The sequence below is a fragment of the Aythya fuligula genome, chromosome Z (genome assembly GCF_009819795.1).
Source record: "Aythya fuligula isolate bAytFul2 chromosome Z, bAytFul2.pri, whole genome shotgun sequence".
NCBI classification, from domain to species: domain Eukaryota; kingdom Metazoa; phylum Chordata; class Aves; order Anseriformes; family Anatidae; genus Aythya; species Aythya fuligula.
The window spans coordinates 65,544,238-65,569,091 of record NC_045593.1 but is presented as its reverse complement, the minus strand read 5'-3'; the positions used below and the strand labels follow the sequence as shown (position 1 = coordinate 65,569,091).

General features: G+C 39.1%; 1 protein-coding gene across 3 annotated transcripts in view; it reads left to right on the top strand.

Moving 5' to 3' along the window:
• Window positions 1–18,248, top strand: part of SNCAIP (synuclein alpha interacting protein) — an 88,640-nt gene extending 70,392 nt beyond the window's left edge. For 2 of the 3 annotated variants that reach the window (XM_032206088.1, XM_032206090.1), the window contains 4 exons: window positions 6,906–6,998; window positions 9,544–10,606; window positions 12,334–12,404; window positions 17,678–18,248. In XM_032206088.1, the coding sequence (XP_032061979.1) occupies window positions 6,906–6,998; window positions 9,544–10,606; window positions 12,334–12,404; window positions 17,678–17,762 (1,312 nt within the window). In that variant the 3' untranslated portion in view covers window positions 17,763–18,248. The remainder of the gene's footprint in view (window positions 1–6,905; window positions 6,999–9,543; window positions 10,607–12,333; window positions 12,405–17,677) is intronic. The other variant, XM_032206089.1, reaches the window with a different exon arrangement.
• Window positions 18,249–24,854: the final 6,606 nt, after the last annotated feature.

The following is a 24,854-nucleotide window of genomic DNA, read 5'->3' as shown; positions in this document are numbered from 1 at the left end:
GCTGTAATCTACAAGGTTTTATTAGCATGTGATCTGCAGAGGTGGCCTCTGCGAGAAGAGGCTAGGGGCTGCTTGGCAGCAGACACAGATAGTTTCAGACAGCGCCACAGCAAACCAACTAGAGGACATGGCTGAGTCTATCAGCCAAGCTGAGGGTGCTTCAGTGGAAACATTTTAATAAGGGCAGAAGATGACAGAGAGAGAGGAGGAGAGTACAAAAGAGGGACAAAAAGAGGGAACAGCAAGGTCAGAGGAGAGCAGGTGCTCCCCAGTGGAGCAGGCACACCCCCAAAGGGACTGTGACCCATGGAGCACTCCTGCTGGAGCAGGTACACTCCTGAAGGGACTGGAGCCCATACATAAGCCTATGCCATATCAGTTACAGAATCACAGAATCATCTAAGTTGGAAGAGACCTCCAAGATCACCTAGTTCAGCTTCTAACCAAACTCTACCAAGTCCTCCACTAAACCATATCCCTAAGCTCTACATCTAAACATCTTTTAAAGACCTCCAGGGATGGTGACTCCACCACTTCCCTGGGCAGCCCATTCCAATGCCTAACAACCCTTTCGGTAAAGTTCTTCCTAATGTCCAACCTAAACCTCCCCTAGTGCAACTTTAGCTCATGTAGAGGACCCACACCAGAGCACAGGAAAGAGTGAGAAGGAAGAAGCAGCAGAAAGAAACTGCTACTCACTGACCCTGACCTGTGTCAGTCATTACATCACTGAAGGGGCCTGTATAACCTGCAACAATAACAAGGGGATAGGAGACCTGCCTGGAGGGAAGCCTGGCAATGAGGCAGGAGAGGGGCTTGGAGTGTAGATGAACCTGGGAGTGAAGCTGAACCTGGAATGGCGGAGGATAGGAGTTTTATATGTTTGTCTTTTTTGTTTGTTTGTTTATTTGTTTCCCAATACCTGAATCAATAATTAAAAATACATGTTGATTGGCAATAAATTTCCCAAGTCCAGTCTGTTTTATCTGTGATGATAACAGGTAAGTGATCTCCCTGGGTTTCTCTCAACCCAAGAACCTTTTCACTTTTGTTCTTCCTATTTTCTACCCTTGTCCTACTGAGGGGGTGAGGGGGAAGGGAATAAGGAACTGGATATGTGGGTGCTTAGTTGCCAGCCAGAGCCAACATGCCACAGTGATACAGTTTTTATTAGAATAATAAAATATAAAATAAACTAGATAAAACTATTTTATTATAATCAACTCTCTGTTTTATCCTGTTTTTAGAGAGAGTGTGTAGTAGTAGTCCTTTGTCTTTGCAGAATAACTTACTGCACTTAAAGTATGCTTTTTATGTTTACGCCTCAAAGCTTTTATGCTATAAAGGCATTTTCTCTTCAATAAATCATCAGCCTTGTTTTACATTTATACTCTTGTAAACACAAACAGTGAATTCAGGAGTATCATAATTTTCATAATTTTACTTTCTGGCACTGTGTTCACTAGGCTTTTTGAAATAACAGGTGTTTTGTTGTTTGTTCATTTGCTAAGGAACACTAAAATATACAGATCAACTGATATAAAGAAGAAGAAAAAAATGTATTTCCCGAATAGCCTGCATTAACGCCTGAGTCATCTCAATATCTAATGATTTGTTTTCCCCATAACTCAGTAGGAAAACAAACAACAAGCACAGGAAGTAGCAATGGCAACCATGGATTCTCCATGTTACAATCTCTTCAGTGCTCACTCAGTACGTGATACGTGTTACCTCTCATATGGAAAATAAACCTCTTATGTCAGATAGCAGGCTATTTACCCCCATAGACACAGTGTGGTTCTGACTTTCCTGACAAAAGCATTATCATTTTTCCAAGCATCCCCTCTGTCCTCCCACAGTCTACATGCACAGGAAGTCATTTAAATGATTCTTATCTGACTCCTGATGTGTTCCTTTGCTTGTCTCAGCTGGAGTTAAATCTGCTTCCCTTCAGCAGCCTATTTTTTCAGGCTTCTTATTTACATCCAGTAAGTGCCACAGCAGCTTTTTCTTCCTCTTCTACAAACACAAAGAGACGTGAATCTGCTGTGCTACCCTGCTACAGTTTACTGAGTCAGTGAAACACTCTATTTTCTGCTTGAAAGCAGAGGTACTGCATGGCTGTTTGGGCTGCATTCTTCAAGCTGTGAGTAGGCTCCTAAAGAAGCACTGCACCATGTTTAGAGGCCTGTTCTCAGGAGTCAGGGGAGATGATGGAAGAAGACTTTTACCATCGGTAGAGGATGTTTAAAAATCCAAGTACAGCATGAAGCATGTGGCTGGGGCAGTTTCTTCACCTTCTCAAGGAACCTTACCTGTAACATAGCAAAGGAATTCATTGGTTGCAACAGCTCTGGAGAAACCAAAAGCATCAGATTAAAGTCCAGTTTACAGTCCAAGTCACTTTAAACTTCTTTTATGTGGGAAGGGTTCCCACAGCTGTGCTGGCTTTGCTATATTTTCTCCACCTACTTCTGCTGGTGTTAATTGTTTTAGATACAGCTGGATCATGATGAATCACTTGAACGGAAGGGTAGTAGTATCAACACACCAAGTGCTTATCTGCTGCTTTGCAACTTTCTCTCAGCTGCTGTAAACATGAGCTGATCATGAAAGCTGCTTTTATTCTGGGCTTCTTATCAACCAGAGCCTCTCTCTGCTATGTGCTCAACCACAGGAAGACTGGAATGGTTGACATTGTGCAAGAACAGCAGCACAGAAACTGTCTCAGACTGACACCTAGCAAGACCTATCTTCAAAAGTCTGAATCCAAAGAACAAACCTTCTTTTATTCTCTTCTGAGCTGTTCCAGTCAAGACCACACAGAGTAGTTCTAGACAGAAATTATCCCAATCCTTCACAAGCTTTGGAGCCATTCCTGAAAAGAAGGCAGAAAACAATAACATCACAGTCTGCCAGAGTTTTCACATCTTGCAGCTCTTCGATCCAAAGCAGTTCAGATTAAAGATACAAACATGAGAAGATAACAAAACCATCTAAGTTGGATCGAAGTCTTCATTCAGAAGGAAAAGCCTTGATATTTGAAAGAAGGAAATAAGTTTTAACTAGAAATTGTCCATCAAATCATTAGAAGGGGATTAACTGAGATTGCCCCCAAAGAGCAAAGGAACCAAAAAGTCCTTTCCATAGCTAAAACAGGAAAGCAGACCACAAAAAAATAATAATAACAATAGTAAATAACGATAATAAATCAATGAATAAATAAATGAAATGCCATTACTAGCTTGAAAATAAAATCTTTTATTTGCATCTTTTGTTAACTGTAGAGGTTTGGTCAAACCAGTAAGATTTTCTGAAGGAGAATACCCAATGTTGTCACAAGTTTTTCACAAATCCTATCAAAATACTGGTTTTCATTTTGCTTTCCAACATCTCTGCAGGCCTTACAATCTTACTTATTCTCTCACTGATTTCATGAGTCTATAAAAATGCCGGCTGCTAAAGTAGAAAATTTCTGCCTGCACAAGTGTATGGTTTCTATCACTGATGACTATAGCCGTAATGACTTGTATTGTTTGGGCTTTCCTGGCCTGAAGAGACCAGGTCAGAACCAATGACATAAAATTAATGCTTGCCTAGGCTTCTTTTACAATGCTGTTTGATGACAGACCTGGATTCCTGAAGGGTCTATGAAAGGGTCTTCCTGTGTTTATGGACCTGGATTTACAAATCAAATAATGAATCAGACACTTACTAATAACTTACTGATACACTATCAAGCCAAAATCTCTGACAAGGCAAAGGTCAAAGCACACCGTGAGACAAAAGAAGGTGAGAAAACGTCGAATGCTCTCTGTTGACAACACTTTTCTGTGTTCTGTAGACAAAAGCCATACTTTTCCTGAAACTTCATAGGAATAGTTATAAAAATGATTGACAAAAAAATATTTTAGTGGTGGTAAAGTAAGGTGTGTACAAGTTGACAGGAGATTTTTGTGTGGTAATTCATGTTGTATAGAAGTATAATAACAGACAATATAAACTTTATAATGGTTGTCTGGTTTTGTTTGTTTGTTTTCTTTGGTTGTTTTTTTTGTTTGTTTTAACTTAGTTAAGATGTTTTGGTTTTGCTATATAGGGTAGTCCTTGTTTGTTTTATTTGAAACAACGGAGTAAAGCAACAAACCATGGAACCTTCATTAGAGCCTAATTCCTTAGCTGTTCCCTGTTCAGTTACTGAATAGCCTTGATTTCATTTGGAGGTAGATGTGGTCCACAGTTATTTAGGTATCCTAAAGTAAATAGAGCCTCTTACTGGGAGAAACTAAGTTTTGTTTTTGCAGTGGAAAACTGATTTTCAGTATTCCAAGGTAGTTGTGTAGTAATAATAAGGAGAAATGCTAAGCAAATAAGTGGACAGTAGAAGGCCTCACTGTTCCAAAATAAGGTGGAAGCTTGAGAAAAACAGGATGAGCAATGTGAGATCAGTAAAACAAAGATCCCATCTTCTCAAAACATAAGAAAGGAGAAATTAAATGGTTGGAAAAAAAGAAAAATTGTACATATATGGTATAGAGGAGAGTGGAGTAGCTTGTGAACCTGTAGTACTCAGCCAAAGAAGAAACAGGGGAGGTGATCAGGCGTTGGGTAATAGGGAATAAAAGGTTATGATTTGTTTACTAAAATGTGCTCCTGATTGACAGGACACCTGCCATTGCAATCGCAAAACATCTTCACAGAAAATCCTGTCTGAAGAAAATTATTTGAGATTTTTCTCACTTTACCTATAATGTTACAGTGGTCTTGTCTCCTGAATCAGCCCATTTTTAATACTTAGCAATATTGCTGTTCCAAGGAGCTGAGATCCCTTATTTTCAATGTTATCATAGATACATGTGTATGTTATACATCCTTAGGGATCCTACTGGCAAGATGTGTAGGTTTCCCTACTGTGAGGTATTTATTAACTAGCTGAACTGTGAAAATGGAGGAAACTTTAATTCTTTTAGCACAATCAAATTTTTAAATGCAATGAGGATGTTAAATCTGCAGAAGAGCTGTCAGACATTTCCATTAAAGCTAAAGGTTTAAGACATTAATTACATTATTTAGATATTCAGAAAATAGAAGTTGAAAAAATATAAAGGACAAGTAATCAGATAAACTGCATCACAATCAAATCTCAAATCAAAATTTCCCTATCTGTCAAAAGAGAGTGTCTCTGCAAAGAGTTGCAAGATAAGCCAGTGTTGACAGATGGTAGGAGTGATTTTAAAATAGTGTAAGGAAGTATGTAGGCAAGAGTAAGGAAGATGAAAAATTAAAGGAAGCCAAGATCTACCTAAAGCATGATTGTGCTTTAAAACGTAATGGCAAGGCAGTATGTCAAGATCACTCTTTATTTCTCTAGTACTTTTAAGATTCATGTTGATATAAGTAAAACATTTAATTTTGTTAGCCCTGCAAGTACAAGCCCATAGTCTGAAAGTCATCTGGATTCTTTCTGGCTTTGACATTGCCAGTTATAAAGACTGCGTTTGGAACATAGTTAGATCTTCTGCTGTTGGTATGTGAGCTAGGAAAGAATCCAGCTCAGTGCTGGAGAACTGTGTTAGTTCTGCAGGTCTAATAAGAACAGAAGTACTGAAAACATATTACTTCTCCAGCAAGAGAAGTAGGGCTTGGAAGAAAAAGATGAGAAGTCACTTTCATATGTTCATTTTTTCTGATCAGGACCAGGGAATAAAAACAAATGTGCTGATTATATTCCAGGTGAAAGACAGTGTATATACGCTAATGAAAAGCTGGAAGTCTCTTCTTTTCCAGTAGTTTCCCAATAATTCTGTTTGTGCAGTGTTTAGAGGCACTGATTCCTACATATGTCACTAAACAAGATTGAATGTTATCTGTTTTGATAACAAGCTAAAATATATTTTGATTTTAGAATAGAGGGTCAAAATTAGACAGGGGCAGGGACAGGGATAAGAACTTTTGTAACAAATTCATTTTGGTTGAACTTCTTGAAGATTTACAGTTTACTTATTAAACTAAATCCTATGGAAATAACCACGTTAGCAAGACAATAGAGAATGTTCTTACAGTTCTGTGGTAAATGGAGTTTCCAGTATGGATGTCACTTTCGTACCGCTGGTAATTTGTATCTACTACTCTAATTTTTTTTAACATTGGATTCTAAAATTATTTACAGAGTAATGTAGATCACAACACCACACTGAAAGTAATAGACTGCAGGATGTACAGCAGTACTGAATATAATGTGGGTGCAGAGCACAGGTAGGACTTTCAGGAAGGTTGGGCAGTAAGTAGATATGTTTTTATTGTACTCCCTTGGAATACGTAGCTCCATCCTGCAGCTGAGTAAACTTGGACTTGCCCTTCCCAGTAGTCAAAGACTCCTCCCTGAGTCCATTTGCAGGGAGAAAAGGAGATAGCAGTTGTCTGAGCCATTGTCTGCTCAGCAAAGGCCATCCACCAAACATGGCAAGTGACTTCTTACTCTGTCCTTTTCCTTTCCACAAACAAACAAGAACCAAGTGGCCCTATTTTTGCTCTGACGGATCTTTGTTTCTGGAATATTACTTTCTGTGAGTGACTCAAATCCAGTGAACTGCTGCTTATGATCCCACTTTTGTCCTTATATGAAGTAAAATAAATAATCTTTCATAAAGGAACATCTTTATGTTGTACCTTTATATTGTACAGTGATCACAAAATGCCCTCAGGATTTCAGAGACAGCTTATAAAAGTACGGACTCTGCATATGTCATTATTTAAAATCTCCATCTTTATTTACTTTCTAAATTATAAGTTAACAAGGTTTCTCTGTGGAATGCACAGTTGAACAAATAGTATCATTTATCCTGTAGCTTACTAATGCTGACAGCTCTGAAATTCAAGGTAAACAGTCTTACATTTTCTTGCAGGCAGACAGTAGAACGCGTGACATTACAGAACCAGCTCCAGCAGCTTTTAGAAGCCCAGCGGTCAGAGGGCAAGTCACTGCCCATGTCCTCAAGGTAATGTGACTGGAATTCTACTGTAGCATGGATTTACAGTTCGATGGTGTAACGCTTATCAGGAAAAGCTGTGACCTGTCAAATAGTAGATGTGTTCTGTCAAAGCAAATGTGTTTCTTTTACCTTGTGGGCTTGAAGCTGAGCTTTTAGAACTTGACAGTGTATAATACTGTATAAATATTGGACATTTTGAGTATGGTATTAATAGTCCCAGTTTCCCACCAGAGTAAAAATCAGGTTTATAGTGGAATAGAATATATTTTGTATTAGATGAATTGCAGAGAATCCCAGAACCCCCTAGGAAAGTTGTAAAGTTTGACCTTATGGTGGTCCACCATACATTACTGCCAGCTGTGATTCATAAAGCCAGTTACCAGCAAAACCTGCTTTCAGATTAATAAGACTCCTTACACTTATTAAATCTTTTGCCTGCAGTAGCTTGTATAAAAAGTCAAAACTCCAGAAATTTTATATATTGTTTATACTCTGTCAGTGCAAGTCCTGGAAATAGATACAAAATGAGCAGCCTTAAAGAAGAGGAAAGAGGTCCTTCCAGTAGAGGCCCATGTCTGGAGCCTATAGTCTCCTGACATTTCTTTCTGACTTTTGCCATAGATTTCCAATATGGTGCATGGTAATCAGGTAAGCACACAACTTCCCTCCAATAGCAATCTCAAGATGACATTGAAATAAATTAAGTAACTCATGTACAAATACAGCATGGTGTATCATGACCTTCTAATTCAGTTTCCTCTCTGGAAGATACATGCAGTGTTTCACAACATTTTTAGGGAATTAAATATATATTAAAACAGAAAGCCAGCACAAAACCTTCTTCCACTGGCATTGGTGGCCTGAACTTTGAGACATCATGTGTAGGAGCAGTGACTGCTTTCTGTTCTGTTTTTACAGAATCTCATGCACTGAGTAAGTACACCATGTCCGTGAAGTTCATGTCAGTGTTTCAGACAAGTTCAAACAGTTACAGCAGTAGATAAAGACACTGGGATTGGTGATGCATTTCTTTGAAAGAATTTTGGCTAGGAAAGGGCTGAAAAATCTGAACTCCTTCTGAAGTAGAAAACCACACTGGAAAGAGTTGTTCTGTTCTTTTTTTTTTTAATAGACTCATGGTCTTTGTATTCCATGTCTGCCAGCTCAGCGGGGGCAATGGGACCAAACGCTGTCTTCCAGCTCATTTGGTTTCTGTGATTTTTGCTGACTGGACTTTCCAAGTGGTATTTCATCTGTGTGCTTGTGAGCACCAGGACTGTTTCACTTTCAGTATCAGATAAGATCAGATGAGAGCAGACCTCTCATCATTCATTATTTCTGTAAAAGAGTAGGTTTCAACATCATTTTAGTTAAATGAGCAAGCCTGAAAATTATAAACTATTATTTTAAATTTGATTTCATAGTTGGCTACTACTTTTTCTTCCAGCTATAAATCCCTTATGGATTTTATCATCTTCCAAGCAGCCAGAAGCTGATCTAAGAGAATGTAACCATCTTGATAGGATTATCTATTTTAGACATATGCATATTCTTCAGTGACTGTTTTGGTTTGCCTGTCTTCTGGCAGGGAGGAGAACTCAAAATGGATTGAAGATGAAATGGATAGTATATACACGTGAATTTTTTACACTGCTTATGGACTCAGCAGGGTAGAAGTTGCCTGCAAAAAAAAGAAACAAGATTTATAGAGTCACTGCCTTACACCAACCTTAATTTTGTCACTTTACCATTGCTTAGAGAAAAAGTTGCTTAAAATAAGAACTTGGATTATCAAGAGCTCTGACATATGTCATGGGGAAAGAAATAGCCTGTGTAATTTATGTTCTTTGCAAATGAGACTTAAGATAACTGCTTCATCACTATATAACATTTGGAGTTTTAAATTTAATTCGTCAATCTAATTGTTCTGAAATGAATCAATGTCACTGTTCACATGCTTTTCAGTATTTCATATCTGAGAAGGTTTTGAGTGTGAATGGATCTGATTTTTTATGAGGTCTTACATGGCTGTTACTAGTACCAGATGAAGTTTAGATTTATGAAATCATTGCTATCCAGAGAGATGATACCTTGTCCGTATTTAGAATAACCTACTTTTGTATTATGTTACGACTTCCAAGTAGGCATTTGTCCTTGTGGCTTTTTTTCACTTTCTAGACCATGTCAACTCCCACAAAGAGGAGACAGTAGTTTCTCAAAGGTTTTCCTGAGAAACTCATCTTTGGCATTGAAATAATGATCCTAAGTTTTTGTTTTAAGGAGTTTTCTTTGTAAAAGAAAAAGAAAAAAAAAGAAAAAAAAAAAAGCCTCTGTAAAGAGGCTCAAATCCTCATTAGGAATGGAAGCAGGGTTGCATCCTTCTCTTTGTGTTCTTCACTGTAGCATCATAGTAATGAATTCCACGTGAGTAGCAAAAAAGAGGATAAGTAACAATAAGCTGAGACAGACTTGTAAACTGGAAATGGCAGTTTTGCATTTTATATGTGCATTAATTTGGCTGTGGTATTTCCTCCTCTTTTTTTTTTTTAAGCTCGCCATCATCCCCTGCCTCTGGCAAACCCCAGTGGAAACCATCTGAAGCAGATGAATTGTCTCCACCAAAAAGTAAATTGAACACCCAAGATGGGATTCAGATTCTTGGCAGCTTGGGAACTTCTAGTCGCACTCGAGCCAAGATAAAAGATGAGGACTCAGATAAAATCTTGCGCCAGTTGTTGGGAAAGGAAATCTCTGAAAATGTCTGTACGCAGGAAAAGCTGACTTTGGAATTTCAGGATGCTCATGCATCCTCCAAGAACGTGAAGAAGATTTTGCCAGAGAAAAGGGAGCTGAAGTTAGCCAGACTGAGGCAGCTTATGCAGAGGTCTCTCAGTGAGTCTGACACAGACTCAGCTATTTCTGAGGACCATAAGAACACCCCTGTGAAAAGAACTGACAAGCCAAGGCCTCAGCCCATAGTGGAAAGTGTTGAGAGCACAGAGAGTTTGCACCTGATGATTAAGAAACACACTTCAGCAGCAGGACGCCGCTTTCCTTTTGGTACCAGAGCTTCTAAGTCAGTGGATGGCCACAGTCCTTCCCCTACTTCAGAGAGCAGTGATCCAGATAATGAAGCCCAGTATCAGTCTGGTACTGTACCTCAGAGCCAGTTTTGTGGAGACAGCTCTCCGTCCAGCACAGACAGTGCCACTGCTCAAAAGGTTGCCACAAGCCCTAAGAGTGCTCTCAAGTCTCCATCTTCAAAGCGCAGAACCTCCCAAAATTTGAAACTCAGAGTAACTTTTGAGGAGCCAGTGGTGCAGGTGGAGCTAGCAGAGTCAGAACTAAATGAGGAAAAGGACAAAGATCGGGGCAAAGCACTCTTGCGGGCTCCACCCAGCACTGGGGAACCAGCAGGAGACCAGCTAAAAAGGCCTTTTGGAACCTTTAGATCCATAATGGAGACGCTGAGTGGTAACCAAAATAACAACAACAACTGCCAAACAGCAAACCTGATCAAAACCTCATCGACGCTGCCTTTTACGTCATTAGGAAGGAAGACAGCAGACAGCAAGGGAAATCCAGCAGCTTTCACAAAAGGAAGAAACAAGCCAGTGAGTGCACTGAAAGGAGGAAGGGCCCTTTTTTCTTTTATTTTTTTCTCTTTTCTTTTAAAGTAATGAATGTTTGACATCTTCTTCTTCCTATCTTTCTATAGCAAAAGGATATACACATGTAATTTATTTGAGCAATAGAAAGCCAGTCCACTGTTTTAATCTTTGAAGGCTTTCTCGGGGAATGGTAGACATTGCTAGTCCATCCTTTTAGTGCATGCATTCTGTGTTGAAAGCTCTCTACAGAGACATGATTCATCTGGAAATGATGTTTAATGTTGCTCTGAGTGACAAGTCATAAAAAGAGAATTCCATACTTGAATCCGTGGTATTTTCTGAGGAGTAAATTCCTGAAGGACTCGTCCGTTTTTGTCCTGTAGGCATGACTGACAAGGCCGACAGGATAAAAGTAAGTGTCAAAATATAAAGAGTAAAAATAGCAGAAGGGGTTCTCCCTGCTTCTGTTGCATCTACTGCCATCCTCTAAGTATCTAAGTTGCCAGTACCCACCCTCTCCTCAGAGCACACGGTCTTCTCTTTGCAGGGTGTATGTTTGGTCTGTAGCAAAACGTACTGGGTCCAGATCATCCCCTCTCTGTGAAGAACAGAATTCCCTTTTGTGGATCACAGCAGAAAAAGGAACATGTCCATCTAGTAGGCTGGCTCTCTTGCTCAAAAGAAGGGAGAAATATACTTTGAACTAATGTGTCTTCCAAGAGAAGGAAAGAGGTATTGAATGAGAGAGACAGGTAGAAAATAGTGTGAGCATAGTGTGTGTGTGGAACAGAAAGAAGTTTGGATATCTGGAGATATAATAAAGGGTTGAGTGAAAGAGAACAGTAGATCATTTAATCTTCTGTGAAAGACAGGGTGAAAGGGGAGGAGTGGATGGAAAGACATTAGGCAAAAGGATAATTTCAAGATAAAAAAAGAGAAAGAACATAAAACAGACTGTGTAGGAGGAGGAATAGTGAATTATATACTGCAAAAAGTATGACGAGGTAATGGAAGAAAAACACAGGAAAATCTTAAGCACAGAGCAGGCAAAATGAGTATGGAAAAATCAGAAAGAGAGAACTGGGAAATAGTAAGCAGTCCGTATTAATGGGTACTGCTAAAACACTGTGATATTAGAACATGAAATGAAATTAAGAAGATCTAATGGGCCAAATTAAAGTGGAAGTTGATTTATTAAAGTTTAGTCAGAATCACAGTATGGACTGCTGATTTCAGCCTTTAAAGACACACTGTCTAATCAAAGTGCTGATTTACCATGGAAACATTTTCATAACCCAATGGCACTTTATTTTTTTTTTTAAAGGGTGGTTCAGATTTTTTAGTGATAGAGGAAAAGACAATATTTCTTCAAAGATGTTCTGATAGATTGCAAGCTTATGAGTTTTTTTTATAGTTCCAGAACAAGTTTAAGGATTTAGATGAGGTAATTCTAACAGTATTGTTGCTTGCACTGTAACATGCATGTTATCTGTGAAAAGGTCATGTCTGCATGTCATTGTTATGAACATCAGAACACGGAAGGTATGCATTTTGGTATCAGCCCAAAGAGCCACAGCTTGTATCTTGAAGAGGTAATAGATTCAGACCTTTTACTAACTTAAAAAGAAATCTGTTAAAATGTTACCATGGCTATTTTGATAGTGTTCCATGTTATGCATGTGATAAGCTCAGTGCATGTTTCTAACTGATTTGATGTTGTACTTCCTTAGGGGCCTTACTGCAGCCACACCAGTTTTTCCTCTAGCACATTGAATGAAGAACATCTGTGTAACTATGCTTGGTATGTGCATGGTGATATTTAGCATCTCTGTCGCTTTGTCTTCTCAAATTGCATGTATTTGCTAACATTATTCATAACTGAAATAGTAGAATTGATTGATGTAGAAGCAGGGAAATACATGAGTAGATGAACATCTTGATTCCTAGAAAAGCAGAAATTTATGATGGATTTTTGCTGATGTCACCATTGAACTGGCTACAAGATTTCAATTCCAAGTGAGTATAAAAAGTAGTCATAAATCCACCAGGGAGTATAGTTCACTTTGGCTGAGTATTCAGCCTCTGTTGAATGGAAGTGAAGTACCAGATGAGAATGGAAATTAAATTTCCTCTCACGAGGAGACCAGAAATGCCACAGTTCATCTCTAAATGGAGAGTACAGAGAACATGAGGCTTAATACTGCACTTTAAGTCTAGTGCTCTCCCGTTTTTACAGATTTTTCTTACTGTCCTTCAAACTTTGACATTAAGTCTGTTTTTAAAAGATAACTTTGACTCATTTGAACTGCTTAATGACGATGTATTCCAGGAAGACTAAAAAGGCAGATAGAGACAAGTTCCTCAAGGTCTGTAAAAGCAATGTGGAAAAAAACATTTGATAAAATGTATGTTCATTGTAAAAGCAAATGCTTTGTAAAGTTTACCTGTCATTGCTTTTCAACTGGTAAGTTCGAAATGTGATGATATGGGTTTTTTTGGTTAGTTGGTTGATTTTTTGTTTGTTTGTTTGTTTTGTTTTTATTAAACTGAGATGTAAATCCTAGAATCATTAAGGTTGGAAAAAACCTCCAAGATCATCTGGTCCAACCACCCCCCTACCACCAATGTCACCCACTAAATCACATCCCTAAGCACCATGTCCAACCTTTCCTTGAACACTCACAGAGACAGTGACTCCACCATCTCCCTGGACAACCCGTTCCAATGCCTGACTGCTCTTTCTGAGCAGAAATGTCTCCTTATTTCCAACCTGAACCTCCCCTGGTGCAACTTGAGGTCATTCCCTCTGGTCCTATCATTGGTTATCTATGAGAAGAGGCCGACCCCCAGCTCCCCACACCTTTCAGGCAGTTGCAGAGAGCAATGAGGTCTCCCCTGAACCTCCTCTTCTCCAGACTAAACAGCCCCAGTTCCCTCAGCTGATCCTCACAGAACTTGTGCTCCAGGCCCTTCACCAGCCTTGTAGCCCTGCTCTGGACTTGCTCCAGGCATGTCCAGAGAAGGCATGTCCATGTAGTGAGGGGCCCAAAACTGAGCAGAGCAGTCCAGGTGCAGCCTCACCAGAGCAGAGTACAGGGGGACAATCACCTCTCTGCTTCTGTTGGCTACAGCATTCCTGATACAAATCCTTTCATTGGGCCTGGAACTGTTTGTTATTCACACCAAAGTTACACATTTCAAGATCCTTCTGGGAAAACTATATATTAGTCATCCTGCAGTTCAGGAGCCTAAATTTCTTTCAAATTACTTTTTTCTAAATGTTTAATATTTTTTTTTTCACTTGTTTTCTAATGCCAGGATCTTCCCATATTTAAAATGTCAATTCCAGTAACGCAAAGGAAAGTCTTCTTTTTTCTGAAATCATTGGCAAAGTGTATGTGAAACAAAGAACTGTAAAGTTTCCAAGAAGTTTCATTCTGTCTTGGAAACAGGGAAATTCCAGTGTAGAAAGCTGCCTGTACAGCAGCAGTTTGAGGTAACATCAGCGGGCAGTCTCCGGTCAAAATGCCCAGCTGTGTGTCCAGTCCTGGAGTAATGAAACAGCCATTAATCGCACACTTATGTTAGAGCCATCTCATGGATTTAGCTAGTTGCTGTAATTTGCTGTTGCCTTGTGTAAACGCTCTTGTGTGAGAAGTCCCTGGCAGGGTGGCATTTCCCCTGAGGCAGTAAAAGATGGTGCAGGTCTGGCTGCAGCTACTAGAGTCTCATGAGGACTGAGCTCCCACATCTCACCATCCACATGGGCACTGCTGATCCATGCACAATGTCCTGAAGCTGCTGTCCTTTTTCATGCTCTCATGGCAGTGGAGCATGTGAAAAATCAGAGCAGGAAACAAGGAGCAGAATGCACTTGGAGCAGAGCTTGAACGGGCTGTTACTGTACAGAGTAGGACAGAAGTGGGCAAATTGTGTGCCAGATTAAGTGGCATGAGATTTACAAATTTCATGCAATATATTGTGCTTTTCACAAACCAGAACACAGGTATCTGGTCTCTCAAGAATTTCTGAGCCAACCCTTGATGTACATTTCAGCATGTGTTGTGATTTTTGAAAGGGCACAATGTGTGCCTGTCATTAGTCCACTGCATGCTGCTGTCTAGCCTGTGAAACTTAATTAATGGAAAATCATCACCATCAGGTGTGCTGTGTGTCTCTGTACATAGTCTGAACTCTTCCCTGGGTGTTCTGGGGAGGCTGTGTGATTACTGTTTCAGAGCAGTTTTGGAAAAATAACCTTTCTGGAAAACAATGCAGTCTTTGGTGTTTTAAACCTGTGTAGATAGTTTTATTCAGGGGTGCAGTCCTAAACCCATTTTAACTCTAGACCTTTATATAAGGGATAGTATTAGAATCTTCTCAAATCTGAAATCATTATACAAAATTTACCTGGAGTCAAATGACATTCTTTTCCACCCATTTCCTGTGATTTTTCTTCAGCTTCTATTGCATTTTTTTATTGTTTCATTAAAATACCCAGGTACATCCGGGCTGTGTAGTTTATATTTTCATATTGGTTACAACTTAATCATAGAGAACTTTATTAAATTTCCTAGGGTCCTTATAAAATTTCAGACACATTATTTTTCTTAAAGTTCTAGCATAAATTTCAGATGTGTGGGATATCTTGGGATATTTTTTCCCCTGTTGGAAGGATCAGCTAGTTTCTTGTGTATTACAATTCCAAGCAAATGCTTGTAGTTTTATCTGTCTTTCATGTAGGCCAATGAACTGTTCTTCCCCACACTTTAACTCATCTGAGATCTGCAGAACATTAAAGTAAGCACTAACTCACCGTATCAATACAAAGCCCTGTATTAGCTGCAGCTATCAACAGCTAAAATTGCTTCATACATCAGGGGCAATCAGCAGAATCTACCATCAGGTTTCTGTCAGATGGTAAACTGGGCATGCCTCTAACATAGTAAGTGCCTCTAACCTAACAGATTTCCCACTGCCAGATACAGTGTGGGATAAATTGCAGCTTCATCCCAAATATGTGCTCTAGAAAAAGGATGTTTATCTGTATGTCTAATAAAACAGTTTTGAGTCGAACTAATACAATATAAAATCAATATAGAAATAATTTAGGTCTTGTTCCACAGAATTTATTGTTGTTCTCTTGTGAACTGTTATGATTATATATTGGTGCCTGTTGCATGAAGGGATGTTGGATAGTTCTGGGGATATTTCTGTTCCTACAGGCTCCAGAAGATACCAGAAATTTGGTTACTAGTTAGTAATATTACTAGTTAGTGATATAGTAATATTAGTAATATTACTAATAGCAATATGCATAATATTAGTAATATTGGTAATAGTAATATTAATAATATTAGTAATATTACTAATAGCAATATGCATAATATTAGTAATATTGGTAATAGTAATATTAATAATATTAGTAATATTACTAGTTAGTAATATAAACGTGACCCTCTTTAAGATCACAGTGCAACCGTAGAATGGCAGAGTGAGGTCTTGAAATGCCTGGCTGCCTCTAAATGTGGGGACACAGTGTCTGTCACCACTGCAAACCCAAGCTGATTCAGTAGTTAATTGATCCAAATTATCTTAGCCTTAGAAAGCATCACTTCATAAAACTCCATATTTAACACTAAACATATTTCTGACAAGTGTAACACATGCTAAGTGCCAAGACTTTATGGCAAAGAGTTAAGTGCTCCTCCTCCTCTCAGTCCTGCAAATTCTGCCTCCCCTAATTCGGTTCTAAGTCTTTTGCTCTTATGTTGGGTATGTAAGCCACAATATGTGTGATGAATGCAGGGGACTCAAAATAAAATGCTCCCTTCTACCCTCTTACCAGCATCTGCAAGGGTAGTCCCTCAGAAGGTCAGCCACTGCTGAATCCTGAAGTAACCAGAAGGATACCTAAGCATACTAAGAATCAGCCTTTTGGGGATGTTTGGTTCTTTGTAGTGATAGTAGACTGGAATAAATGAGAGTGAAATTCTGGTTTGCAAGAATCAGACTCACAGATCTGTAAGCCTAAAACAAAAATTTTATACACACTCTTGCTGTTTGCTGTGGATTTTTAACCATCAGGATCTGTTCTTTGCAGCTACCAACCAGCTAGTCGTGATTATTGTAGGAGTTTCACCATTCAGCAGTAGTAACTAAAAATGAAAGCTTTCTGTGAAAGTTGCTGTGGGCTGGATGCTTAATCCAAAATTCTTCATCTTAAAGGTTAATTGACAGGAAGGGGAACCATCTGGGGATTCAGAATAAAGGCATATGAAAGGAACTGAAGAAACTTAACATTGCAAATGTTTAATGTTTAGTTTTTCTACCTTCAATTGGAAAGTAACATTTGGGTCAAACATAGACAAGTTTCTTTAATTAAATTTTACATAATGTGGAAAAGAAGACATATTATAGAGAAACAATCCTTATCTATGCATTTGGTAAAAGTCTTAACCCTTACGATTAAGATATTACCTAATGACAATGTCCAATAAGGTATGGTGCCTGTCTTAGAAAGAAGCATAGTCCTTATCATTTTTCCTATTGCATGTGCCACCATCTTCTCCTGAAGTAGACACATAAAGTAAGTCCAGTGAACTACCTTGTGAAAATGCTTATTTCTCTCTGATGATTTTCGATGGAATCTAAAAGATTCCCTTTCAGGTAGAGTCAGGAACAAGCAGGATAAGTGTGATGGTTGTGGTAGTTGATCTTTTTATCACTGCAGTACTGTATTCTAAAGGATTTAGGGCATTTGGGACATTCTATCCATTATTACCAAAAATTTTTGACACTTTATTAATTATTGCTGTGTTTTTAAAAAAAAAATCTAATCTTTTTATTGCTTTCCAGTTTTGATTGCAGAATAGGAACTATGGGAAAGTCAGTAGCAATCTACAGTATTAAGAAGTAATGTATGTAGTATCTGTGTAGAGAAATAAGTCCAAAGAAAAAGAGTAATTCAGACTTCAAAACTTGCAAATCAGATAAAACAGGGTAAATAAACACAAGACAAATCCCTTTAGTTGTCAGTGTTACCAGGAGTAATTTTCTTCTTTTTCTCTCCAGGCATGATGACATCAGTAAGAAAAGCCAGAAATCCTACAGTCAAAAGAGTTCTGAAGAGCCAGAGCTGCAGGAATTTTTCCTCTAAACCACATCTCACGATGTCTCACTTTGTTTGAAATGCCTGAAATAAATCCTTTTGAAACACTAATACGAGACATATCCCTCACCAGCAAAACAGCAGCTGTTAGGATGCCTTAATTCGTAGCAGTTAGACCATATACAAGACTTTTTTTTATGATATGTGTGTATATGTAACTTGTTTGTAAGCTGTACTGTGTAAAGGCATGGGTGAGCAAAAGTAACAATTTGAAAATTGTTATGACACAGGCAACCTCCAAATGTTTGTTGGGCCACAGAGCACGTTTTGTACTTTGTCTTTTGCATGGATATATTGTCATATATCTTTAGTTCCCTTTGTCAATGAAATATACTATCAAAGTTTCATCCAGGACTCTGCCTGCTCAGCTTTTCAATGAGACTGAGGCAAAAGCATTGATTTTTTTCAAGTAAGTTTTGTCTGTTGTTATTTCTACTTTTGTAAAAAGGAAATAAAACAATGTTAATAGGACACACTGAGTGCAAATACTTCTCATATTTAACTCTTCTAAGCTTCAAGTGTTTTGTTTCTCTTTTCCATGTTCATTTGATAAGAAGGCAATGTCTAATATCAGAATTTCGGTACAGTCAGTTGAGTCAAGAATTGCTTGAATGTTCAATGGTTCTTTTCAATTTTAAAACACATAGATTATTTTTTTAATGCAATTTTAAATTACAGTTTACTGTTAACAAGCCAAACACTGGCAATTTGCTCAGGTCTGTTCAAATCACCAGGTGATCTGCTAAGACTCTGACCATACTTTTTCAAAGTTGTTATGATCCTTGTACTAAATGCACTTGGAACCTTTGAGAGAAAGTGAATCTTCAGTGGCTTACTGAATTCATTTTGTTTCTCGTAAACTACAGTACTTTCTATAGATGTGTCACATACAGCATGGCATCCAAAAGCAGACTAGGAGGCAATCTTCACTTGAAGCATTTATTTATACCAAACAATTAGGTATGTATTTGTTTTATTTATATTGAGCCATTTCCATTTTGAAGACTGCTATGGCTTGATGAGAAAGATCCAGATACATGAGGATTTCTTTTAATGATTGTTGTAATAAAACATGGAAGACAGAGAAAGCTTGCCAAAGACATTTTTTCAAAAATGTTCCACAGAAGATGTACCACAATGCTGAAATTATGCAAATTAATTTCCTACAATTTCATAACTTGTCAGGGAATAATGTGGGCACCCAATAGGATTTTGATGATGGGAGTTACTTGTTTTTTTTTTTTTTTCAGTTTTTCTAGCCTGTTTTTTGCTGTGTACACCTTAACCTTCCATTCCATGAAAATAGTTAAGAGGCATCCTGAATATGATTCATGTGAGCTTTTTTAGATGCCAGCACCTTCCTACTTACTGCAGGGGAAGAGGAGGTAGTAGAGCTGTTGGAAGAGTTACTTAGTAGTTGGATACCTATAATTCAGTGATATGAATGTACTTACTTGGTTCACTCTTCGGAGTGATGTCATGTTTGGCCATACAGCTGCCGTACACCAAGATGAACGAATGCCCCAGACACCCTACTTAGGGGCTTTGGATAAGCACAGAATACTACTGGATAAAATGGAGCCAATTTAGAGATCAAAAAAAACTACAACTTGAAATAAGAAAAGCATCCACTTACAGAAATGAAATTCTGAGTTTCTTTCCACAGTTCTTATCTGTCACTTGGCAACACTCTGGTTTTTGAGCTAAAGTAATAAACTTAGCACTGTAGCTGACCTGAGCTGTGTTGTTTAAAGAAACAACCAAACCTCCAAAAATATCTGTCAGCCAGGAACAGCAGTACCTCTAACTGGGCCTCCCATCGTCTGTGTGTGCATGAAAAATCTAAATGCGAAGTGAGAAGAGACACATGTGCTGCAATTGCCTGTGCGCTGAAATAGAGCATAAGAAAGAGAAATCTGGTGTCAGTGGATGGGCTCAGGACGAATTTGTAATCTGCCATTTTGAGAACATGAAGATCATTGACTGTGGTCATGGCAGAAGCATGAGTTAAATAAAGATTTGTGAAGGACAAATATTCAATTCGAAAAAGCAAATATACAATGTGCTTGAAAGGTCTCAACCCTCACAAATCACCATTAAAATGACTCACCTATTTTTTTTTATTTTTTTTTTTAATTTTGTGTGTGAGAGCAGTGAACAAAGGCTTGAAGGACAGTTTCAGTCTTAAGGGACACTGTGCAGGAAAAAAGATAAAAGCATGCCTGGTGATCTTGAGTTACTGGAGATTTGTGAAGTCCACCATAGCTATCTAATATCTAGGTGCAGCAGGGGATAAATCTGAACAACTGTGAAACGATCCGAAACAGGTTAAGGTGTAAATATTGTCAAATCCTGGAATAAATAAATTACCAGATGTGGAGAATGAGGATCTAAAAGCCACCTGCTTTCTGCTGGGTTTCAGTTTCTGTAGAGTGTATTCTTACACAGCACACATTAAAACAAATTACACAAGAAATTGTAGGGCAATAAGAGATTACTACATGAGATAGGATTGGGATGCCAGAAGACACTCAGGGTTTGTGGTTAAAGATATCTGCTAGGTAATCAATGTTGTGTCCCGGATAATTGGATAATTGCATACAGCTGGAAAGCCTGGGTGTTTTTGGTGAGAGCTGCACATGCTGCTTCTATGACTCCCCACTGTTCTGAGCACGCTGGGGCAGAAAGCAGTCGCCAACTTGATGCAAGCATGAAAAGTAGTGTCTGGAGGGTTTTATCCCTGGAGAAGGTGAACTCATGTATAAACTGCTGGTTTTATTGTTCCTAATTTGTAGTTTGTTTCCTACCTAGGGCCCCAAAGCCTACACGTGGTACACTCTGATGTCATTCCTATTAGAGAAATGCTGATTCTGTGATCTTCGGCTGGCTGAAGCGTGTGCTCTGTATATTTGTATCTTTAGTAGCTATAGAATCCAGGTGCCATAACTCCTTCTGTTTGGTTTATAATCCTCCAGGCAGATCCCCTTGGCATGGGTCTAAGTCAGGCTTCTGTCAATGAAGTATAAGCATTTCCCAGAAGAGCTGATCAGGGATTTTCCAACATCTTCAGAAAATATCAGTTGACCACAGCTTTCAACAGCAGCACAAAAGCTTTTAAATTACAGCCCTTGCCAGAAAAGGTCTTTGACTGCCCACTGGGAAATTTCTGGTCAAAAGGAGGCAGTGGAGTCATTTGCTAGTGAACCTCTCTGTGTCCTAGTAATGCTCTTATCTGTGAGCACCGTGGACGTAAAGAACAGCTTTTCATGTTCACTGTCTCCCAGAGATTGCAGAATAAGACCTCTCTCTGTATGTCCTGCAGATCTGTATCAAAGCCAGTTGATAGGGCATTTGAGAGCCCTGAATTTACAGTTTCATATTGCATGGCTCTCCTAATTTTTGAAGAATGATACCATTCTTCAAAATGAGTGAAAGACAAAACAAAGCTGGGAGCTTTGTTTTTTGTGCTTGTCTGATTGTTTTGTTTGTTGCGGGTATTTGGGATGGACAACACCCAGATATGTGCAGTGTTAGGATGTGACTCTTTCTGTCATCAGTAGGATGGTGGGCTATGCTTTGTCCTGTATTAATAAAGAAGCATTTTAGTAATATTTTATTTATTTCCCTTTCAGTCTCCAGGCTAGTTGGCACATACATTGGTGTACTAGGTTACAAATGAAGAAAATAACTATATTCGGTAAAGTTGGTGTATGAAGGAGATGGAGACAAGTTAAGGAAACAGTTTAGATCTAATGTTCACTTCACTGAGACTGTCATTCAGAAACCTTCTTGTAGCATCAAGCTGGCATAAGATCAATAACATGACAAAATATGATTGACAGCATAGCCGTAAAAAAAAAAAAAAATCCACTTATTTATAATAAAATGGCAACTGTCTCAAAATGTGTTGTCTGAGAGGCAATCCATTGCATGTTTTATCACCTACCATTACAACAATGTCAGAATACGGCCGTGCAACACAGTTGAAAGTAAAAATGTCAGCACGTCATCTGCTCAGTATGAATTAATGTATTAGTGAATGGATCTCATGGCGCAATAACTTTTGTCTGCTTGTGGAATGAGATTCAGCTCCCTTGTACCACAGAAATATTCTTTTGCCTTTTAAAAACCTACTTGATGAAAATCTGACAGAATGGACTGTGAAAAAATATGGTCTCTGCATTCATAGTATCAAACTACTAGACTTAATTTTGTGCCATGAAGTAGTTTCTTAATGACATAGTGGGAATAATTTCTCAAATTATTGTGCATTTCCTATTGTAACATCAAAAATGTCTGACTGTACATCAGCTGTGACCAGGTGCAGCTTGTTACCTAACTGGATTTTGTGCAATCTTGTTTCATTGTTATAAATGAATTTTGAGGTACAAATACTAAGTTGCAAGTAAGTAGGTAATTGTGCATGAGGACCAAGTAATGTAGGTGAGCACTGGCTAACCTGCAGTTGTCATCCCCTGCTTCTGCACAGTATCACAGTTAAATCACCTCCTTGCATACACCAGACATTACCACTGTCTTTACTCATCTTTTCTTCATTATATTGACCAGTGAATGCATAACTTCGACCCAAGTATCAGAGACTGCAGCCAGGAGAAACAAGGTAGATCCTTAATATGCCACATAACCTCTTCAAAATAAAGAAGGGGTAGTACATAAACAGCATCCACCATCCAGCCCCCTAGTACACATTTATAAATGCCTTGCCAGCTTTCCAGATACTTCAGCTTTTGTACCATGGTCTGTTTTTGTCTAACATATATGGAGTGCTATAAATACCAGCTCAAGCCATCTGTTTCCTGAAGAGAACATTACTCTTTGTCTTTGACATCTGCACAGCCACTTCCTTTCCCACTCTAACTGCTAGGTGTTTTGGTATTGTGCTTACCAGCAAGCAGTGTAAGCAGGAAGGAAAGGATTTATTCTGGGTATATTTGGGAAACTGATAAGAAATCCAGAGGCTGTTAGAACACAGAGCTAGCTTTTATGTATCTCTTTTGTCAGAGTCAGTAGTACTGCTCCAAGAAAAGATGAAATAAAATCATCTGGGTCTGCAAGGGAAGCAAAGAGGCCTGGAATGAATTTATCCTGCTTCAAGTATAGATGTGAACGTAAATGTTGATGGTGTAGAGATTTCTGTTGTATCTCAAAAAACTGCAGTGTAGAGATCAAGTCACAGGTTTGGCAGTGACTATGGCCCTGCCGTGCTTATGTGTGTCTGTGCATGCATGCAGATAGATTAGATATCTATATGGAAGTGCTGTTAGTAGAATAAGACAATCTTTGCACTTTTTGTCACAGCTGTGGATATGGACAGCAAACTTTAAGAAATATATTTAATAAAGAAGCACATGTGAAACCCTAAGGAAGCAATGAAAACAGGTAATTTACTGGGGAAAATAAATACATAAATAAATTAATAATAAAAAGAGTGACGAAGGCAAAACAACTGTCTTCCAGGACATAACTAAAAGAGAGGTTGGGAATAAATTACCCCTCTTTGTTGCCCTACACATTGCCTGATATGTGTAGACCAAGCAGCAGTGAATATAGAAGTGTAATAAAGGGGAGAGAGGTCGTGTGTTAGTAAAACTTTCCACAAGTAATAATAGCACCATAATCAATAGTCTGGGGGAAGATGTGGGAGAGTCATAATTGGACGATTTTAAGAACAGGTGGGAGAAAAAACTGTCAGAAATGTGATGGGGCAGGCAGCCGAATTTCAATGACCTCCTGAGATCCCTTTCAAGCTGCTCTCTTTTAATGGGTCTGTGATTCATCTGTGGCAGAATCAGCCTAAGAGAGGAGAAAACTGTTGTGGTCGTTACAACTCGTGTCTTTTATAGCACTGTCAAGACAACCAGCAACTCTGCCAGAGGTCTGTGATATGGCATTTATTATCTGAGAGCATTGATCAAATAATATCCACATATGGGTTTGCTAAAGAATCTAATAGGTGGCATACATTTAGACTTCCTTGAAAATGTCTGTCTGAATTCTGGCAGCTTCTAAAATGTGTTTCTGGTCCATTAACAGATTGGATAAATTCCGTCTCTTCAGTGCAAGGTTGAACATTCGCTGGGTACCAGGTTTCTGAGCCATAAGAAAAGATTGTTTTCCAGCATCCTCAGGTTTTGCTGTACACACAGTAGTGGTGCAGGAGAAAAGAGGAGAGAGATCGCTCACTGAGAGTGGTTCATGTTTAGTGAAAGAGCCTCCAGCAGCAGCTAAAGTTGGCCCAGTTTTCTGCCATTGCCATAAATGCAAGTGTGGGATTGGAAAGTGGCAGAGCTGAGAGTGATCCTGGCCCTGTATGGTGCCCACTTCCTTTAGCTCCCGCCCCTGTTGCTGAAATGTGTATGCTGTCTCTCCCTTGCTATATGTACCTATCAAAAGCCAAGCCAGAGATATCAAGAAGATAAATGTGGCTTCTACCAGCAGCAAAGGAAAAAGTTGCTTTTGCCATTCCGGTGAGAAAGGGTTGGGCTCTTGGCATGGAAAGGCCGCAGTGGCAAAGGGCCCTTGAAAAGCAGACTTGCTGCTGCTGCTGCCATGTTCTGGGTGGAAAAGAGGAGAGGTGAGCTGCTTCCTCAGCCACAGCTGCTGCCCTGAGCACTCCTGTCTCACCGCTAGCAATAGCCACTATCACTTCTGCTGTCCAGACACCTGCAATGGGAGCGAGGCCTGTGCAGAGGATGAGAGCTGCACTGACAGAGAAAGTGTATGCAAAACAGGCTGGTGGTGAGCCTCTCCCTCTGCTTCAGAGGAAAATGCCTGTGGGATGCTGTTGGGTAAGTCTGTTACAGGTACTGCCAGCTCCCTTGGGACCTTGTTTCGTGGTACATACTGTACCTCTCACTACCTGCTGCCGGAGTCGGGGCTGACTCGCTGGCATTGCTCAAGGACCCACTTGGCATTACACACGAGATTGCTGGCTGCACCTCTATCACTCCAGGCCCTTTATGTACCTGAACAAACCAGCCAAGTTCTTTTGTTTTCTGAAGCAGGATGCCTGGCAGTTCCCCTAGGAGAGATGATAAGCTTCACCTTGGGATGAAGATC